General features: G+C 34.2%; 1 protein-coding gene across 1 annotated transcript in view; it reads left to right on the plus strand.

Annotated features, from left to right (window-relative positions):
* Positions 1-17,717, plus strand: part of LOC129231738 (TBC1 domain family member 5-like) — a 112,465-nt gene that overhangs the window by 65,095 nt on the left and 29,653 nt on the right. Inside the window, exons 11-13 of the mRNA XM_054866100.1 lie at positions 5,182-5,351; positions 15,663-15,805; positions 15,894-16,000. Coding sequence (XP_054722075.1) covers positions 5,182-5,351; positions 15,663-15,805; positions 15,894-16,000 — 420 coding nt within the window. The remainder of the gene's footprint in view (positions 1-5,181; positions 5,352-15,662; positions 15,806-15,893; positions 16,001-17,717) is intronic.

Below are 17,717 nucleotides of genomic sequence, written 5' to 3' on the forward strand. Positions count from 1 at the left end.
ATTAATTACATTGCTTCATTAAATCGTTGCAAGCAAATTATATCTGTCATAAAAGAACATTGCCAGATTAATGGGAAAGTGCAGCCCCAAAAAATGCAAGGCTGCACTTGCCCCTTTTTTTCGGGCCACACTTTCCCAGTCGTATAATTTTCTGGGGCTAGTGCAGCACTAAAATTAATTGATTTTAAAGTAAAAAATAATAAATCTCAGCTTTAAAAATACGAAAAATAGACATGAAATAGTTGTACCTACGTTTTGGAAGCACGAAAAAGTGAGAAGAACAACAGAAGAAACGATGATTTCTCGAACCATAACAACATGGCAATGTAGTGGAAATGAGAAAAGTTAGGAAACGAGGGAGGGAGTAGAGTTACCATTCAAATAGCGCGATCTAATGCACGCAGTGCAAAGTAATAACGTTTACCAAGCTACCCAGATGGCAGCAGCCTTGCAGATATTACCGGTTTCTGATTATTAACCTAAGCCGCACTTGCCCCAAGATCGCACTTACTGACCTTAACGGAAAGCAGATTGCGGAGACAAATGTGACAGAAAATGCATCACTACCCCTTGTACTGGCCGTAGAATCAGGGATATATGCTTTTTTGGCTATTTAACACTCTCTAAAAAATCGACAGTAGTTGACAGGGAAATAAATGTGCTCACTAGCGTACGCAGAATTTTATTTGGGGTGGGAAGGGCGGATAAACCTCGTTCGTGGGGTGTGTTTAAAATATTGCATGAAATCTAACAACTCTTTGTGTAATAACACTCTTTAGTTTAAAAAGGGAAAAATAAAATTTTTTAATGGTTTAAAAAGCTTAAATCTAAGATTTTCAGATAAAACATGCCCGAAGGCAAATACCGTACACTGGTGGATTATGCCATACACCATGTACGGAGTTACCCAACCTTACCCTTTTTTTCGTTATAACTGCTTCATTAAGCCTAAGCATGCTTAAATGAAGCAGTTATTGATTTCATCTGCCACTTAACCGTTAAATAAATCGCTTAAACTATCAAAAAAAAAAAAAAAAAAAAATCCAAGACACATATAAAATGGAACTGGGTGGTTTCTAGCAGCTAGCAAACAAAGTTAAAATAAAATTTACGAATTTGAACAAACCTTAAATCACAAATATTTCCGCAGTTTTCTAGTGAAATTCTTCGCGGCAACAACAAAACATTTATGGTTCAGTAGAAGACTAGGCGGGATTGATACTGTGCTGCTACCTATCAGCATTTTTCAGAAATAACAGTGTACGGCATTACCAGCCATACAGCATTTACCGACTCTCCCCTACGAGTTATCATTTACAGGATTTGGTCATTAATGAGGCAGAAAATGTTATTGATCTGGGTATCTTAATAAATCAGGATTTCAAGTTTAGTCAACAGTGCAGCATTGCAAGCAACAAAGCCAACAGAATGCTTGGGTTAATTAATAGATCTATTTCAAACAAATCTAAGAAGGTTCTTCTGCCTTTATATAGGAGTTTAGTAAGACCTCATTAGAAGTATGCTGTTCAGTTTTGGTCTGCTTATCTCAGAAAAAATATTTGTTTTTGGAAAGAGTTCAAAAAGAAGGGTTACTAGACTAGTAAGGGGACTTTCAGATTTAGATTATGGTAACAGACTTAATAGGCTTAATATGTATAGCTTAGAGCAGGGCTGTCCAACTGCAAAGAGCCCATGGGCCAGAATTCTGGTCACTGATCACCTGGTGGCCCGCAGTTTAAATAAGTTGAACAATAACCTCTTACCCAGGGCCAGATTAAGGCATGGGCCCATGGGGCACAGGCCCAGGGCACCAAGAAAGGGGGGCACCAAAAGAATGGGAGAATTCGTTTGAACACCAGCGTAGGACTGCTTAACCTTGACCTGTAGATGTCCTGTACCTTTTTCTCCCAATACAATAAAAGGAGTAAAAGAGCGATCGAGAGAATTTCAGGGACCCCGTCTTGACCAAAAATGGTTGTCTCAGATGCTTCTTCTTTACTAATAATAAAGCAGTAAGTCTCTCTGTCCGGAGGATGTCTGTAGGATGTCTGTAGGATGTCCGTAGGATGTCTGTGACGCGCATAGCGCTTAAACCGTTCGGCCGATTTTCATGAAATTTGGCACAAAGTTAGTATGTAGCATGGGGGTGTGCACCTCGAAGCGATTTTTCGAAAATTCGATGTGGTTCTTTTTTTATTCAAATTTTAAGAACAAAAAATTATCATAAATTACGAAATTATCATAACGTGGAATCGTAACATGGGCACAAGCCAATTGGCGAGATACGAAATTATCATAACGTGGAACTGTAACGTCGGTACAAGCCAATTGGCGAGAAAATTCACCATACATCATTTGTAAATATACAAGCGAACCAAAAGACCTTTAATTTTTCTATTACAGGCGAAGCCGTGCGGGTGCCACTAGTGATACTATAAAATGTCGAAAAAAGAAATATGCTTTATAGAAGTTAGCAGGCAGCACAATATGTGTTGGCGGGTCGCATGCCGCCCGCGGACCGCCAGTCAAACAGCCCTGACCTAGAGCAGAGGAGAGTCAGAGGGAACATGATTCAGTTGCTTAAATTTATCAAAATGAAACATGATAAGGGGTTAAATTTTTGCACAGAAAGCAGGACGAGAGGTTATTGTTTTAAGCTATTCAAATCTCAGGCTAACCTGGAAATTAGGAAAAACTACTTCTTTAGTAGGGTCGTGGGCACTTGGAACAGTTTACTGCAAGAAGAGGTAACAAGCAAGGGGGTGGATAGCTTTAAGAGGGCCATCAATCTTCATTGGGAACTTATAAATTGACTAGGACCAGCCTAGCTGAGCCCAGAGCCTGTTGCCGGTCGTCACATTTGTATTTGAAGTTCTTCCCCATGATTTTTTTTTGGAGTAACTTGCCATGTAAATCAAGTGCCCTACCTTCTATCAATGTCTAGCTACCACCCTGCACCTCTGGCCATTTGACAATGATCATTTAGCATCAGAAAAATAAGTGTAAAATGCTTTTGAAACATGTTCACTAGGACGTTCAAAACCATCAATGAGTTAATAATTGTTAATTACGTATTAACTATAGCAGACATCAAAACTTTAGAAGAAATAATTATAGAATACTTAATATAACCTCAAAACAACAGCAGTTTTTTCTTACTAGAGACTAAAAGTGGAATAACCTCAAATATTTGTAAAATGAAGCAGACAGATAGTGCTGCCACTTCTAAAAAACAATAATAATGATACCAGTAGCAATTCAGAATTAAAAAAATTGTGGTTTCTGGTTTATTTCTTCAAAAAGTGAGCCTGAACTTGAGAAATTGAGAAGTGTCCCTAATAATTTGGCTTCCCACAGTACAACAACTATCATTTTCAAATTTTTAACTCTAAATCAATCCCAAAGTTCATTTTTCTCAATGCAGTAGAATATCATTTCGAACCATTTTTAGTTTCTGCTTTATTTGCTATTTTTCTTTAACCATTGTAGTTCATTGCACATTTTTTCAATGTGTCTATTAGTAATACTTTCTGAAACTTGTTTAGGCTACTAACAAAATGTTTGGATTTTCCACTTCCAATCCCACGCACTTGTTAAAATCCTTCTCAAACTTTGTGTTGCCAAAACTATTTCTAAAAATTATTTTTATCTATTTTCTCTCTGGCGATCCTTTTCAATCTATCTATAACATCCCTGTTAACTACCATCCTATTAATTAGGCTTTTTTTTTTTACTAGCTTGGCGACTTCTAAGTCTCCAATTTTACATTCAGTATCCTGAGAATTTTTTATTGGGATTATTAGTTTTTAATTTTTTCCTCATTTTAATATGTGCTGTGTTTTTTTTTTTTGATGTTTTCCTGTGGGTACTAAAGGATAATTTGAAGCTCCCCAACATTCGGGTGAGTCCTTTTTTGAAATTAAATTATCTGTTACCTCGCCTGTGCTACCGATATTTTTGTTGTTACTTTTTTTGTCACATATGGTCTATTGGTATCTAATAGGCTTTATACATCTGAACCTAAATAAATATTTTTGATTAATTTTTTGCAGGCATATTTTCTTACTTTTAGGCAATTCTGGTTGTTTTTCTTCAAAAGAATATTGTTGATTGAATGAAACATTTTGAATGTACATGGGTATGTCCTGCAAAGAGATCACTTGCAGCATTTTTAATGAATGAAGTCATTCAAATGAATAAGTTCAATAAACGGGTCAGAAGACTGAACAATCCTCTGATGAACAGATCATTAAAAAGAAAGACATTGCCCATCTCTAATACAGACATACATACAGTCGCGTTTTAATAGTATAGATTTTAGTTTTTGCCGTGTTTTAAAAAGTGGTTAATTACTGACGGACACTGCTGAATTACTAGAGGTAATGGTCAATTACTGGCAAAATCTACCCTTTTAACTACTATTGAAAATAATTTGAGAAATAATTACTAAAACAGAAAAATGACTAGCAATTGTTAGTCCTGATACTTTTATTGACACATAGAAACCTTTCTATTTTTTTCCTGTAAAATTAATTAGCACTTGCAGAAACTTCCACTAAATGGTCAATTACTGGTGAATCACTAATTTCAATTTTTATGTTGTAGTTAATTTTAAAAATATTTAGGAAACCTGTATCATTTAACTGAAAGCAAAGTTTTTAGCACTTGTGATACTGTTTTTTTTTCTTATAATTTTTGTAAAAAAATATATTTTGAAATAATCGTCTGAATTTTTATTTCCGGATTATTAACTCCGGAAATGTTTCCATCGGTTTTGGTTCATCATATTTTTTAACTTTTCAAAAAAGGCAACAATGTTTTGTCACCTGAACGCTTCATTATTTTTGTTTACTTCTTTGTGTCATGCTATTTTGTTGTTGTATCAAGATACACATTTTTTATAAGTAAAAATTTCTTGGAGAATTCAAAAAATGTCTTCCTCAGGCATAGAGTATCTGATTTTTAAAAAATAATGTAAATATTTTTATCAGTCTGATAATTTAATAATTTTTCTTTGAAATTTTATTATTATATCATATACATGTTTTAGTGTTAATTCTATTTCGAATGTTGTGTGTGTTTAGAAGTTGGAAATTATTTTATTTTTTCTTTTTAGATTGCATTGGTTTTACTTTCCTGGAGTTTGATTTAAAACTCATTGTCTTTTCTCTGTTCATTTAGAATGATTCACTAGTTTGCGCAGAGCCTTTTAGTCAAATTGTTAACTTTGGCCAAGGTAACACTTTGGGATTCAAATTGAAAAAGATATATGACCATCTTCTGAAGCATCATGATGTTGAATTATTTTTATATTTGGAAAATTTGGAGATTACCCCTCAAATTTATGGGATGTAAGTTTTCATCAATAAGAAAAAAGTAATTTTTATTATTTTATGAGTGATTAATTTAGTTTGTAGTTCTTATATAGAAAAATGTGCCTTAGTAGATTTTCATTTTTGGTAAGAACTAAAAGGTCTGTATTTGAGGTGCATTTTGTTTTTCATGCTAATTTGAAATGGCCAATTTCATTTGGCTAAATCATATGAAACAGTATTGTATTTTTTATTACTTGCTTAAGGTTTTTTAAGCAAAATTTTCACACAAATATCATAATCAGGTGCTAAACCATCCTTGCACATATTAACATTGTATGCCAATTACAAGCCTTGATTTTTCTCCATAAGATGACATTTGTTCCAAGCTTCTAAATTAATTAGAACAGAAGTAATAATTGTTTATAACTAGCAGTTGAAGTTAAACTCAATCCGCAAGCAAGTTTTTCTTAAACCTAATTTTGAGTCAATAGAACTAAGAGAATGCATATTGGATTAATTCATGTCACATTTCTTGTAGTGCTCATGAGTAAAACATTTTATTGTCATGGTTTTACAAAATTTAAATTACTGAAAAACAGCAAAAAACAAACTAACTTTTGAATTTATTTCAGAAAATTTTGATTTTCAAGCAAAGTATTGGAATTAGAAATGATTGAAATTGTAATTTGTGTTTGTCCAAAGCAGCTGTTATTGCAAATAGGTGAATAATTTTAAGAGCATAGTGAATAAATACCTTTGTGTTTGAAAATTAAATGAATGATTTACCAATGTTTTTATGCACAAAAATTGCAAATTGCATTTAGTTTTAAGAGGGTTCTTGATCTCATTGGGAATTTATAGACTGGCTAGGACCTGCCCAACTAAGCCCAGAACCTGTTACTGGTCATTATTTTTACAGTTGTAATTGCAAATCAGATTTTTTACTGCATTAATCTAGTGAAAATTTTTGTGCAAAACTCAAAAAATAGCATTCCTATACTTGCATTTTTGAAAAGTTAGATTTTTTTACTGAAAGTTATTTAGAATATATTTAAATGTTACACGTTTAAGCTTTATAAAAAGTTTCATTAATGTGTTCACTTGCAAGTTTTAAAATGAATGCTTGTGCATAGAACATCAAAAATTTAGTAAAGTGTTTTCTTATTGAATTTTCACTTTTTGTTTTTTACAGATATCATCACATAGAAATTAATAGTATATTTTAGTCACTGCTTACGTATATCTAGTGTGTAGAAGTAAAAGTTAACAAGAGAATAGAACAAAAGAAAATGAAGTAATACAAAAGAACTGAGAATGAAAACTATTGAATAAAATAGTCGAACCTTGTTAAACTGCCACCGTCTTAGTTTGCCAGGAAAGATGGCAAAAAAAAAAAAAACCACATTGTGTATAAAAATGTATTACTAAGTCCTTCTTTAAACCACCAACCCGCTGTCCACCAACTGCTATTGATTTTCGATGGAAACTGCTTCCTGTATACGATAATATTAATCTTTAAACTGCCATTTTGAAAGATTTTGTCAAACAATGAACAGTTCATGACGGCAGATAAACAATTTACCCCAGGGATCGACCACATGCCACAGAGGGAAATCAGAGACACTTCACTCGAACCTGTCACTCATTCCCCTTACACATGCACTTAAAATTAGAAACCAGGTAAGTGCCCAGATTTCTTATCCCTTTCAGCTACACCTCTACTTGTAGTACAGTAAAAATAGGGGTCGGACCTAAACATCCAAAAAAAAGAAGCTAAACCTGGTGCAAATTGTTGATTACCCTCCCAATAAGAACAGGTAAAAAGTCCCACCCCATTGTGCGTCGGGTTTTGGAATGGGGGGCATTTAAAAATTAATGTTTTGGGTATTTTTCCAGAATTTTTAAAGTAAATTTAAAGTGAGAATATTATGTTATACTAAATTTAAAAGCATGAAATTAAAGGTGTTTGACCCCCAAGAGGGATGACATAACCCACCAATGCTACAGAGCCCCCTATCCCCGTAAAACGAAGCAGTACCCCCGAACCCCCCCTCCATACATTTCATATGGAAACATTATTTTATGCTAAGAAAATTGTTAGAAATCAAGTGTGTCCATCCTCCAAGAGCGATGGTGCACCTCCTCTCAAAGCTACAGCACCCCCCCCTCTGCCAAATAAAATAAATCCTCAACCCCCCTCCCCCCCCTTTTATTTCAAGTAGAAGTATTATTTCATGCAAATCTAAAATGCATTAAATCAGGACTGTCCACCCCATAAGAACAGTAGCTCACGTCCCAAAACGAAATTATATACTAAAAATATTATCCTTCCCCCCACCCCCTCTGATGGTGCACATTTGATTAAATGGCCAGAAAAATAACGCTGAACTGTTTTTTGCTTTCAATTGATTTCTCCTAAGCTTGTAACAAAAAGTCTTCATTATCAAGATGTTTTTTGGAATCTAGATCTTCAGCAAAATCGTTATTGTTGCAGCTATGTCTAACACAGTTTGTTCATATAATTGAGCACTTCAGTACACTTTCAGACTTTTCAAACATTCTCTATATCCAATGAATCCTTCAGAGCAAGCACAAGATTTGAGACGCAGAAAGTCTTCTAGAGCAGAAGACTTGGCTGTTGTAATAGGATGCAGATTATATTTCTGGGGTGCTTTCTTTGCACCCATCAAAAATGACACTAGCTTTCCCATACTTACAAGTGATCTATACACTGTAATGCTGACATATTTCCTTGAAGCTTACATATCATTACCGAAAATATGATCAAGCAGGTATCTTCCATCTATTACATATGAGGCAGTGAGAAGCAAAGGGATGTAAGTGGCAAAATTAAAAATTTGGAGATAACCAGTACAAATGGTTGGTGAACCTTTCCTCTATCTTGGGGCAAGAAATGGTACTAGTAGACCTGGTAGTTGCTTCTATACAGCATGATTTAGAAAAGAAAATCAATGAAAGCCTACCTAGGATCTTATCTTTAAAAGCGTTTTAATCAAAACTTGAAAATGTCCACTTACATCCCTTTGCTTCTCACTGCCTCATATATGACACCAGCTGTTCGTTCTGTGATGTTGAATGAACCTTTTGCTTCAGATAATAGTACTTTAACGATACAGGATTTCTTTCCTTCTGAAACCAGATTCATCGAATACTGATAAAGGATCAGCATACCAGAACTCGTACCAGAAGTTTTTAGCAATTTGTTATTCCATCTTTACTGTTCATACCATTTAGTGTAAAAGATGGTTTGGGCTTACACATCTTTACAGATAACAGAAGCTAAAAACATAACTGCTTACCTCCTTTACAAAGAAATGCCACAAAATTGTTTGCCTTTCAATATCCTTTGATGTTACTACCCGAACGTTAAAGGTCTCATCGCAACTCACCTTATCATCAGCGAGCAATACCACTACCAACTTGAGAGGGAAGAAACTTCTAGGGGCTTTAGAAATGGATTGTGATTTCCAAACTGGGAGACAAAAAGGTGTAAATATAGCATTCTATTGTAGTATTGCTCATTGCTCTCATCAAGACTTGTTCTATCGTTGAATCACTACAGGTTCTAGACCACCTGAATTTGTCACTGCGTTAGATCGTTGGATAGCTGATGTTTTGGCTGATGTTTGATGTGATAAAAATTTTTTTATTGCATAATGTACTCAAAAGTTTCAGATAGTGTTGCAAGTATATGTCCGCATATTTAGCATAATTCACATAACCAGCTGCGTAAAAGAGAGGCAGCTTGGTGTTAGCAAATGAGAACCCCCACCGACTTAGAGGGTGCAGAATTGCAGCATTGCCCGTCTCACTATTGGCAATTCCGGTTTGTCCCACCCTTACGGTGATGGCAAAAGATTGTAGAAAAGTTGAAGTAAATTAATCAAGAAGAAGTAGAGAAACTTTGGTCAATTTGGACTTTTTTTATGCTGCATAGGAATTTTGTTTTCCAGCGATCTAAACAGTTTAATAACTCCAGTCACAAATAATTTGGTTACTGAGCTCGCTTAGATCTTTTAGAATTATCATTCTGACATTACCATATCATTGTGAGGCATTTTGTTCTTCGGAAAAGTTTAAGTCGGGGAAATTTTTTCGTGAATTTCACTGCAATAGTTGATTTTAGAATGCAAATTCAGGGTCCCCCCCCTCAAAGCGATGGCGCACCCCTTAAGTGTGACAGAGTACCCATCCAGAATAAAAGTCCTCAAAAAAGAAAGAAATACCCCTTAAAAAAACTGCCTTAAAAATTCCAATGGAGCAAAGCTGCTCCATGGACCCCCCCCATTCCCCCCTCCGCCTGTGCACCCCTGTTAATTAGAATTTTTTTCTGTGACAGTTTATTGTTTTACTATTATAGGGTGGTTTCTGCGAGGTCTGAGATTTTTTTTTAAGTAATAAAAATTATTTTTATTTAAATAGAGGATTATTTCGTCCCCCCCTTCCCCCCAAAAACCCGACGCGCAAAGTGCTGGGACTTTTTACCCCTTCTTGCTGGAAGGGTAAGAAGTAATTTGCAATAGGTTTCACCTTTTTTTTTTGGATGTTTGGGTTTGACCATTTTTTGGCCTAATTTTACTGTACTATTGTTGACTATTCACCAGCTAATCTGCCTCTCACCACCAAGTAGCATTGCTTCGAAAACGTCTGCACAAATTCCTGTACATCTTATCAGTTCTCCCCTGAGCTATGAGTTTGAAGAAATTTGTTTTATCCATGAATAAGTATATTTGACGAAATACACCCATTTATTTCAACCCTCCTGCTGCCAAGTTCTTTGAAACAAATGAATTCCTTTGGTAGAAAAACTCGTTTATTTTAGTTATAGCTTTTCTGTCCAGAATAAAAATTGCCAGTTGAACAACATTTGCAACACAATGAATCTAATTTTCAATGGAAAGCAGATCACTTTTCTTTCTACTAACAGTGGCAAAAATGCATATTATAGCATATTGATAAAACTATCAAACTATTATCCGTCAGAACAAGTATGCATATGACACTGCTACAATCACATTTTTTTTTTGTCTCATGAATAAAACTTATCAATCTTAAAAGTAAGGCTCAATAACAGTTTATTGAAGTACCCATAGCTGTCTTGGAGATATGAAATCATCATCGTTTCAGCTCAATGAAGAATTGAACACCTAAATTTCTAGTCTCTGATTTATCTCAATCATCAGTGAAAGAAGCATATGTTTAAAGAGAAAGAGTTTACAGATCAGGCTAAATCCAACATCAATAATTTTATTTGTTTGCTATATATATATAACAACTATTTGTGGCTGGGTAATGGTTTTTTACACATTGATTTTATGCTTCGATATCTTTTCAGATAAGTGATTTTCTTATTAAGTTAGTTAACCCACATGGACCGTTACTATGGTATACATGACCTATTAAAAATGATGTCTGTAACTTCTTGAAATATATTAATGAAATTACTATTAATGTCTTCAACTCTATTTTCCTACAAAAATTGAGCCACGCATTTTTAGCCAGATTGAAAAAACTTTTGCAGAGAGCAAAAAAAAAAAAAAAATCGTTTGATGCATTTGTTAAAGTTATTATTATTGCTTAAGATATAAATTTTATCCACTAATTGTTTTATAAATTTCGCACCATGCTAGTAGATATTTTTCAAAAAATTGAAATGATGTTAGATATGCTTGCTTTTGCATCATGTATTTATTTATCTAGTTCTTTGAATTTTCATAATTTCACATAAAACACAAAAAAATGCTTATGTTCTGAATTTTTTTTAAAACTTGAAAATCAAAAACCAATTTTGAATTTCTTAAAGCAAATAGTAGAAATACTGTTTATGTTCCTGCAAAATTTGAAAATTGTCGAAGGTTTCCCTCATTTAAATTTTTGGGCCTATGTGAAGGGGAAAATTGCCATTTTACAAAATGTCACTAAGTTCAAAGCTGATTTTGATGACAAAAAGGAGTTAATATACAACTTCAAAAGTAAGGTATTTCTTTTATGACACTTAGCATGTTATTGGATCTGAGTTTCAGCAAAACTAATAGCATGTTATTGGATCTGAGTTTCAGCAAAACTAATACATTCCTTAAAGCATGAGATTAAAAAATATATTGCTTAATTATGAGAAAACTGAAATATTTTCCGCTTTTGAAATTCGGTTAAAAGTTAACTATAATAACCTTGAAAATTTTACTCATATCAGATGAATTGCCCTACTCCATAGATTACAGCTATATATAACTTTTATGTTTTTATTAAATAGTTAATGAAATACAAACCTTCAAAAATGAAACATTTAGCATTTATGAGAATGCCGTTCAATTTGACCAATTTTCAATTGCATGTAACTATTAAAATAAAAAATATTTAGCCAAAATATTTTAGATATTTTAATATAGGCATAAAAGAAACCTGTATTCCAAATTTCATAAAAATCTGTTACCATGCGGCCACCACTTTTTTGTGAACTTTGCTCATTTTTTATGGAATTACCTTCAAATGAAATCGCTGAAAGAGGTGGGAGAACCCATAAGAACAAGTTAAATATTTTTGGAGATGTTGGAAATAATGCTCCTTGGTCACTGAGTGTGACAGGGGGTGGATTAAACATAAAAAGAGATAAGAAAGCTGAACACTTTTACCTGGTGGATAGTCTAGGTGTTTTTATATGTCTTCCCTCTGTACCTCGTCATGGACATACTCTTCTAAAGGGCTTATTTCCAAGTTTGAATTGTTTAACATGGTCTTTCAACATGTTGTTTTAAACAGTAATATTATTAGACCAAGGATGTAGTTTCTATCGAAAATCAGCGTAACCTTGTATTGCATTTCTATATCGAAAATTTTTTTCAGTCTTGGTGAACTACGAGGGTGGCAGTTTGTAGGGGGGGGGGGGGGGGGCGTGCTTTGACTGTATACCCGTTTTGCTCCCATTTCCCTTTGCCTCCCAAAGTAAACAGTCTAAAATTGTGACTGCCGGGCGATTTTTTTTTTTTTTTTTTGGTGAAACAAATTTTTGTTGCCCTTTATATTTGATTTCAATTTTAACGTCATCAACATTCAAATAAACCTTTTGTGAATAAAGAAATTGAGAATATTACTAATATATCATTTGTTAAAATGACAACAAGTTTAATTACACCTTTTCATTAGTAATATGATCTTAGTTATAAGTGCCGGCTTGAGCAGAAATAGGAGGTCAAGGGGTACTCCCTCGAACATTTTTCTGAATTATAGCTTTAAAGTAATTCAAATTTAAATGATATTTGGGTTTGGGGGGCACTGTTAGAGGAAGAGGAGCTTTGGGGAGGAAAGAAGAGGGGAGGCATATAAGTCTTCTTTGTTAAGTCCCAAGCAGTCCAGGATGTGTTTGACTGAGGCCTGCTGAACCCTGCACTTAGAGCAGACCGCAAAAGTTTTTCTGCCCTCAAAAAATGAGAGACTCTTCGTATGTCCGCTTGCTAATCTACAATTTGCCGATTTAGACTCTCTATCGCAGTTGAGGGGAAAAGAAGAGCCCAGTACCCTGGCCGCATACCAGCGATGGGAGGGAGGGATCTTCCACTCCTTTGATATATGACGATTGATTTAGGATTATTGCTCAGAGTAGGTAAGGGCAGAGGATGAGGGTGGCGATGCACTTGCCTAAAGATACTGATAAGCAAGGGGGTGTTCAAGGTCACAAAGGAAAAGCTATTGGGAAACACCATTCAATTGGACTGAAAAAAATAGGGGTGATCGAATGAACTTTTGAGCTGTCTGTGAGACTGCACCTCCCCTGTTAAGGGTTAAAAAATGCAATTTCAGACATATTCTTTTGTGATGTTAGGTGGAACTGAGTTTCGGAACTACGTAAGTATTTCGAAATTGTAGTTTGAAAACCACTAGCTTAGACAATCTTTGGTGATGCTAGAAGGAGGACAGGTTTGCTGGCTGGCTCACGTAAGATTTTCGAAAAGACCTTAAAGCCCTATTTTTCTGGTAATCATTGGTGAATGATGTCTTTGTAACTTTGTTTTTAATATCAATAAAATTGAAAATAAATGAACATCTTAGTCTTTTTTCCACCTGCTGGTGGTGCTGTCGTCCACGGAAAATGTCCCCTCAAAAACCCCCTTAATCCTGCCTCTGCAATACATTTTTTTAATTAATGTAATAAAAACTAAAAAGGTATGAAAAATGATAATTTATTTTGGATAATATATGAATCTTTCGAGGCGGTGAGAAGCAAAGGGATGTAAGTTGACATTTTAAAATTTTGAGTAAAACACGTTTGAAGTTCAGACCCTAGGTAGGTTTTTATTGAAATTTTTTTCTAAATCACACTGTATAGCAGCACTTATCAGAGCTACTAGTTCAATTTTTTGCCCCAAACCAGAGGTGAGGTTCTGCTATCATTTGCACCAGAGTCGGCGAGTGGGACTTAAAAGTGGGGGGGGGGGGGGGGGGCAAATTTTTTAAAGGAAGTTGAAAATTATTTTAGGCTATCTTGAGTAACTGGGGGGGGGGAGGACTTGTGATGTTCTCTCGTGTAAATGTTTTGGAATTGTAGTTTTAAAAATGCCGTTTTTATAGAGTTGTCAATGTTTGGGGAATGTAAAGGATTTTCCAGGGTTGTCCCCGTAATGTTTCTTTTTAAAAAACTGAGTCTTGTTACTAATAATAATAATAAAAAGGAAAAAGTTTGGACTGTTTTTGGTAATGTAAGGATAAGGAAGGCTCTTCCCGTAAAAAAAATCTTAAACTGATGTCTTAAGGACGCAAATTAAAGCCATCTTCAGCAAACTTAGAGCAAGAGGTTTGGGGTTCACTCTTAGAAATTTTAAGGTTTAAAACGTTTTTTAAACGTCTTTAAAAACGTTATTTCAGACTTCTCTTTCACTAATTTAAGGAGGAACAAAAGGTTTTGGTGGTTCTCTTAATTTTTTTTTTTTTTTTTTGACATGATGGAATCCTATGAACTCAGTTTTGAACTTCCTTTGGGGACTTCAGAAAAAATCTCCGGATTTTTTTTCTTAGTTGGAGTTTTAAAAATGCAGTTATATGCTATCTAGTTGGATTCTTTTCCTGATTTTTTCCCCTTAAACTGGAGTCTTTATAATGCAAATTTAGATCTTAGAATTTAAATTATGGAGGAAGTGTGCTTGGAGATTTTCTCCCGGAAAATTTTCAAAATTGAAGTTTTAAAACTGAAATTTTAAGCAATGTTCGGTGACCTTCGAGTAATGTCACCCAAAATGGTTTGAAATTAAAATGTTAACTTGAGGAAATATTTGATGATGAAAAAAGTGCAGTCGCCCCCCCCCCCTCACGAATTGCCCCCACTGATTTGTACTGATTATCTGCAAATTTTAAATTTTTTCACTTGCATCCCTTTGCTTCTCACCGCCTCATGTAAACTGGCACTGTAATGGGGGGTTTTAACCACAAACTCCCCTTGCCTGTGCCACTGCCCACTACTTTTGGATAATTTTATGTTCATGAGTTTGTTTTAGAAGGAGAAAGAAGAATATTTTAATCATTGAATTTAAAGATAAGAATGGTTTTTATTCTGATTTGCAATATTTTATTCCATTTAAGTCTTGAATACATTTGCACATGAGAAATTTAAAGGAAAATCTCCTGCAAAACTTCTAAATCAAAGCAAAAAAATGCACTAAAAAAGCACAAAATTATTGTCATTAAGTAGAGAACTTAGAGTTTTTCAACAAGCTTTCTTGCTCAGAAAACATTTTAGGTTCAGTGACAGATAAGAAGGTGACGATCAATGTTTATACCGACCAATGTTTATACCACTGGGAATTCTCTGAAAAAGGTTGGAACAGTGCATTGGATGTGAGCATTGAACCCACAATTCTTGTGCAGGGCTAAAAAGTGAAGACAATGTAGCAGTTCACACTCAAATGTTCATATCTGTGTGTTATGAGAAAGTTATTAATAAGGTCTGATAAGACAAAAGTAGCAAAGTAACAAGTGGCTTTAAAGCTATGTTCTTGTTGTTTCCTTATCTTCTGCACGAATTGGGCAAGATGGGAAAAATACTTTTTTACAACTTGTTATATATGTGATTAAATGTCACAATTATCCAGGTTTCTTTGTGCATTCATTTAGTTAAGCAAACAAAGCATATTATTAAAAGGTTTTTATCTCTTTTTTCTCTTTTTTTTTTTTTTAACCTAGTTTGTAAGAGATTAAAGTTAGTTTCCTCATCTTTCCCTACTTTGATTACTTACAATTACAAAAATATTAATCTGTTTCATGATCATTACATTTTTGTTTTATTACTTTTATTACACTTTTAAATACCATACTTAATTTCCTTAAAATTTTTTTTAGACGATGGCTGCGTCTGCTGTTTGGAAGAGAATTTTCCATTCATGACTTGCTTGTAATTTGGGATGCCATTTTTGCTGATAGTATATCATTTAATTTAGTTGATTATATTTTTGTTGCAATGTTGATGATTATAAGAGACTTGTGTAAGTTTGATTTTTTAGTTGAGCACTTTGCATTATATCTTCAGTTAATTATTTTTCTTTAAAATTTAATTCTATTCTATTCTTTCAGTATTACAAAGTGACTATGCTTCCTGCTTGAGGCATTTGATGCATTATCCAAACATTCCTGATGTACATTATATTATTGAACTTGCTTTACATTTAAGAGATCCAGGCGTAAGTTTCATTCCTTTTTGTACTGATCAAGCAGGAGAAAATGATTAAGATTTGTAAGTCTTCATTTTTTGCACTTCATGCCATGTTTTAGAAGCTTTTATTTTTTTAAGATAAAAAAAAGGGTAGGTCATATATATATATATATATATTTTTTTTTTACAACTAAGACATAAATAAAGTTCACATGGATGGCATTTATTGACAAAATCTAACACTATTGAAAGTAAAATTTATTTATGAAAGAATTTGGGGATTTAGTGATTCAAAATTTCTCTGCATGATGGCTTAAAACAGGGGTCGAAGTAGTCCTATATATCCTATATTTCCTATATTTTCAAAAAAAGCATCAAAATCGTCCTATATTTCCTATATTTTTCAAAAATGTCGTATATTTCCTATATTCCCGTTTTATACCATATATATCTTTTAAAAAGAACAGTAAATAAACTTTCTGCCATCGGATTTTTCGCTGAAAGTACGTGCTCAAACGAATTTCAAATTAAAAAACTCAACTGACTAAATTCTGCAATAGGCATCTTCTCTCATTAGCTACAGCAGTGTGACGTCACTCTATAGTGGGTGGAGTTTCGAGAACTAATGCTGAAGTTGGTTTTAGAATTTTGCACTGGGGGGGGGGGGCAGCAGCCGTTTGTTTTGTTTTCCATCATGGTTTTCGTTGGTATATTTTTGCGTTCGGGCCGTGGTAGCCCGATCGGTATAGTGTCGGATTCGGGGCCGGAGGGTCCTGAGTTCGAACCTCGATGGTCGAAGACCCACCGTTGTCATTAAAGAGGACTGGGCAACGTTAAATATGCTCGTGATCTCAATGTCCTCCAAGTGAAACGATACCTCTGGGGGTGCTAGCACCAGGTAGCTATTAGCTCCTGGTCTAGTTCTAAATTCTCATTAACTGTTCGATCCGGTGATGGTGCTGCCATCTATTGGTATAAAAATAATGGAGGCAAGGCACTTAGTATGCAGTCCTCGACATAAATACAGTTGTAGTCAGTTGTGACTCGGAATCGAAATCTAAATATTTTTGCGTTCAGTGCATTTTCTGATCGGAATGTTCTAATTTTCTTTTTGCAATCTTTTCTTTTTGTGGAATTTTGGGATCGTGGAATAATTAGTTCCTTATGATGTTAAAACGTAGTTTGTTGTAATAAGTGGAATTATAATGGCGAAATCGCATCGCTTAACAACATTTCGTGTGGAGTTGTTGAACCAGGAGGACATTAATTCTACAAATTTTGGTGCATGGTGCACTAAAGGAAAAGATGATTTTATCGCTTTTTGTCATTTTTGCAACTGTTCAGTGCCCATAAGCAATAGTGGATTTTCGCAATTGAGGCAGCATGCTAAAACATTCAAGCATAAAGAAAACGTCAGAAAAATCCTTCTTAAGCTCTGTTTGTTCTTAATACAAGTGATAAAGGGTTCAGTTTAGATATAAAATCTAAGAACAGTGGAATTAGTACTTGGGTCATGAGTGAGGGGAAAAAAAATATCTTTCTTCAAATTTTGTTTAGTTATTTAGTCTATAAAGTACACTTTTTTCAAAAATTATTCTTTCAACTACAGGAAAGTCATTATACATGTAAAATATTTTGTTTGAGGTTTTTTTTTTCAACAAAATTATTGATAAGAATAACTGAATAATATATGATATGTATTATTTCCTTTTTCAAAGCATAATTATTCATATAATGTGTCCTAT

Source organism: Uloborus diversus, chromosome 10 (assembly GCF_026930045.1).
Source record: "Uloborus diversus isolate 005 chromosome 10, Udiv.v.3.1, whole genome shotgun sequence".
Classification (NCBI taxonomy): Eukaryota; Metazoa; Arthropoda; class Arachnida; order Araneae; family Uloboridae; genus Uloborus; species Uloborus diversus.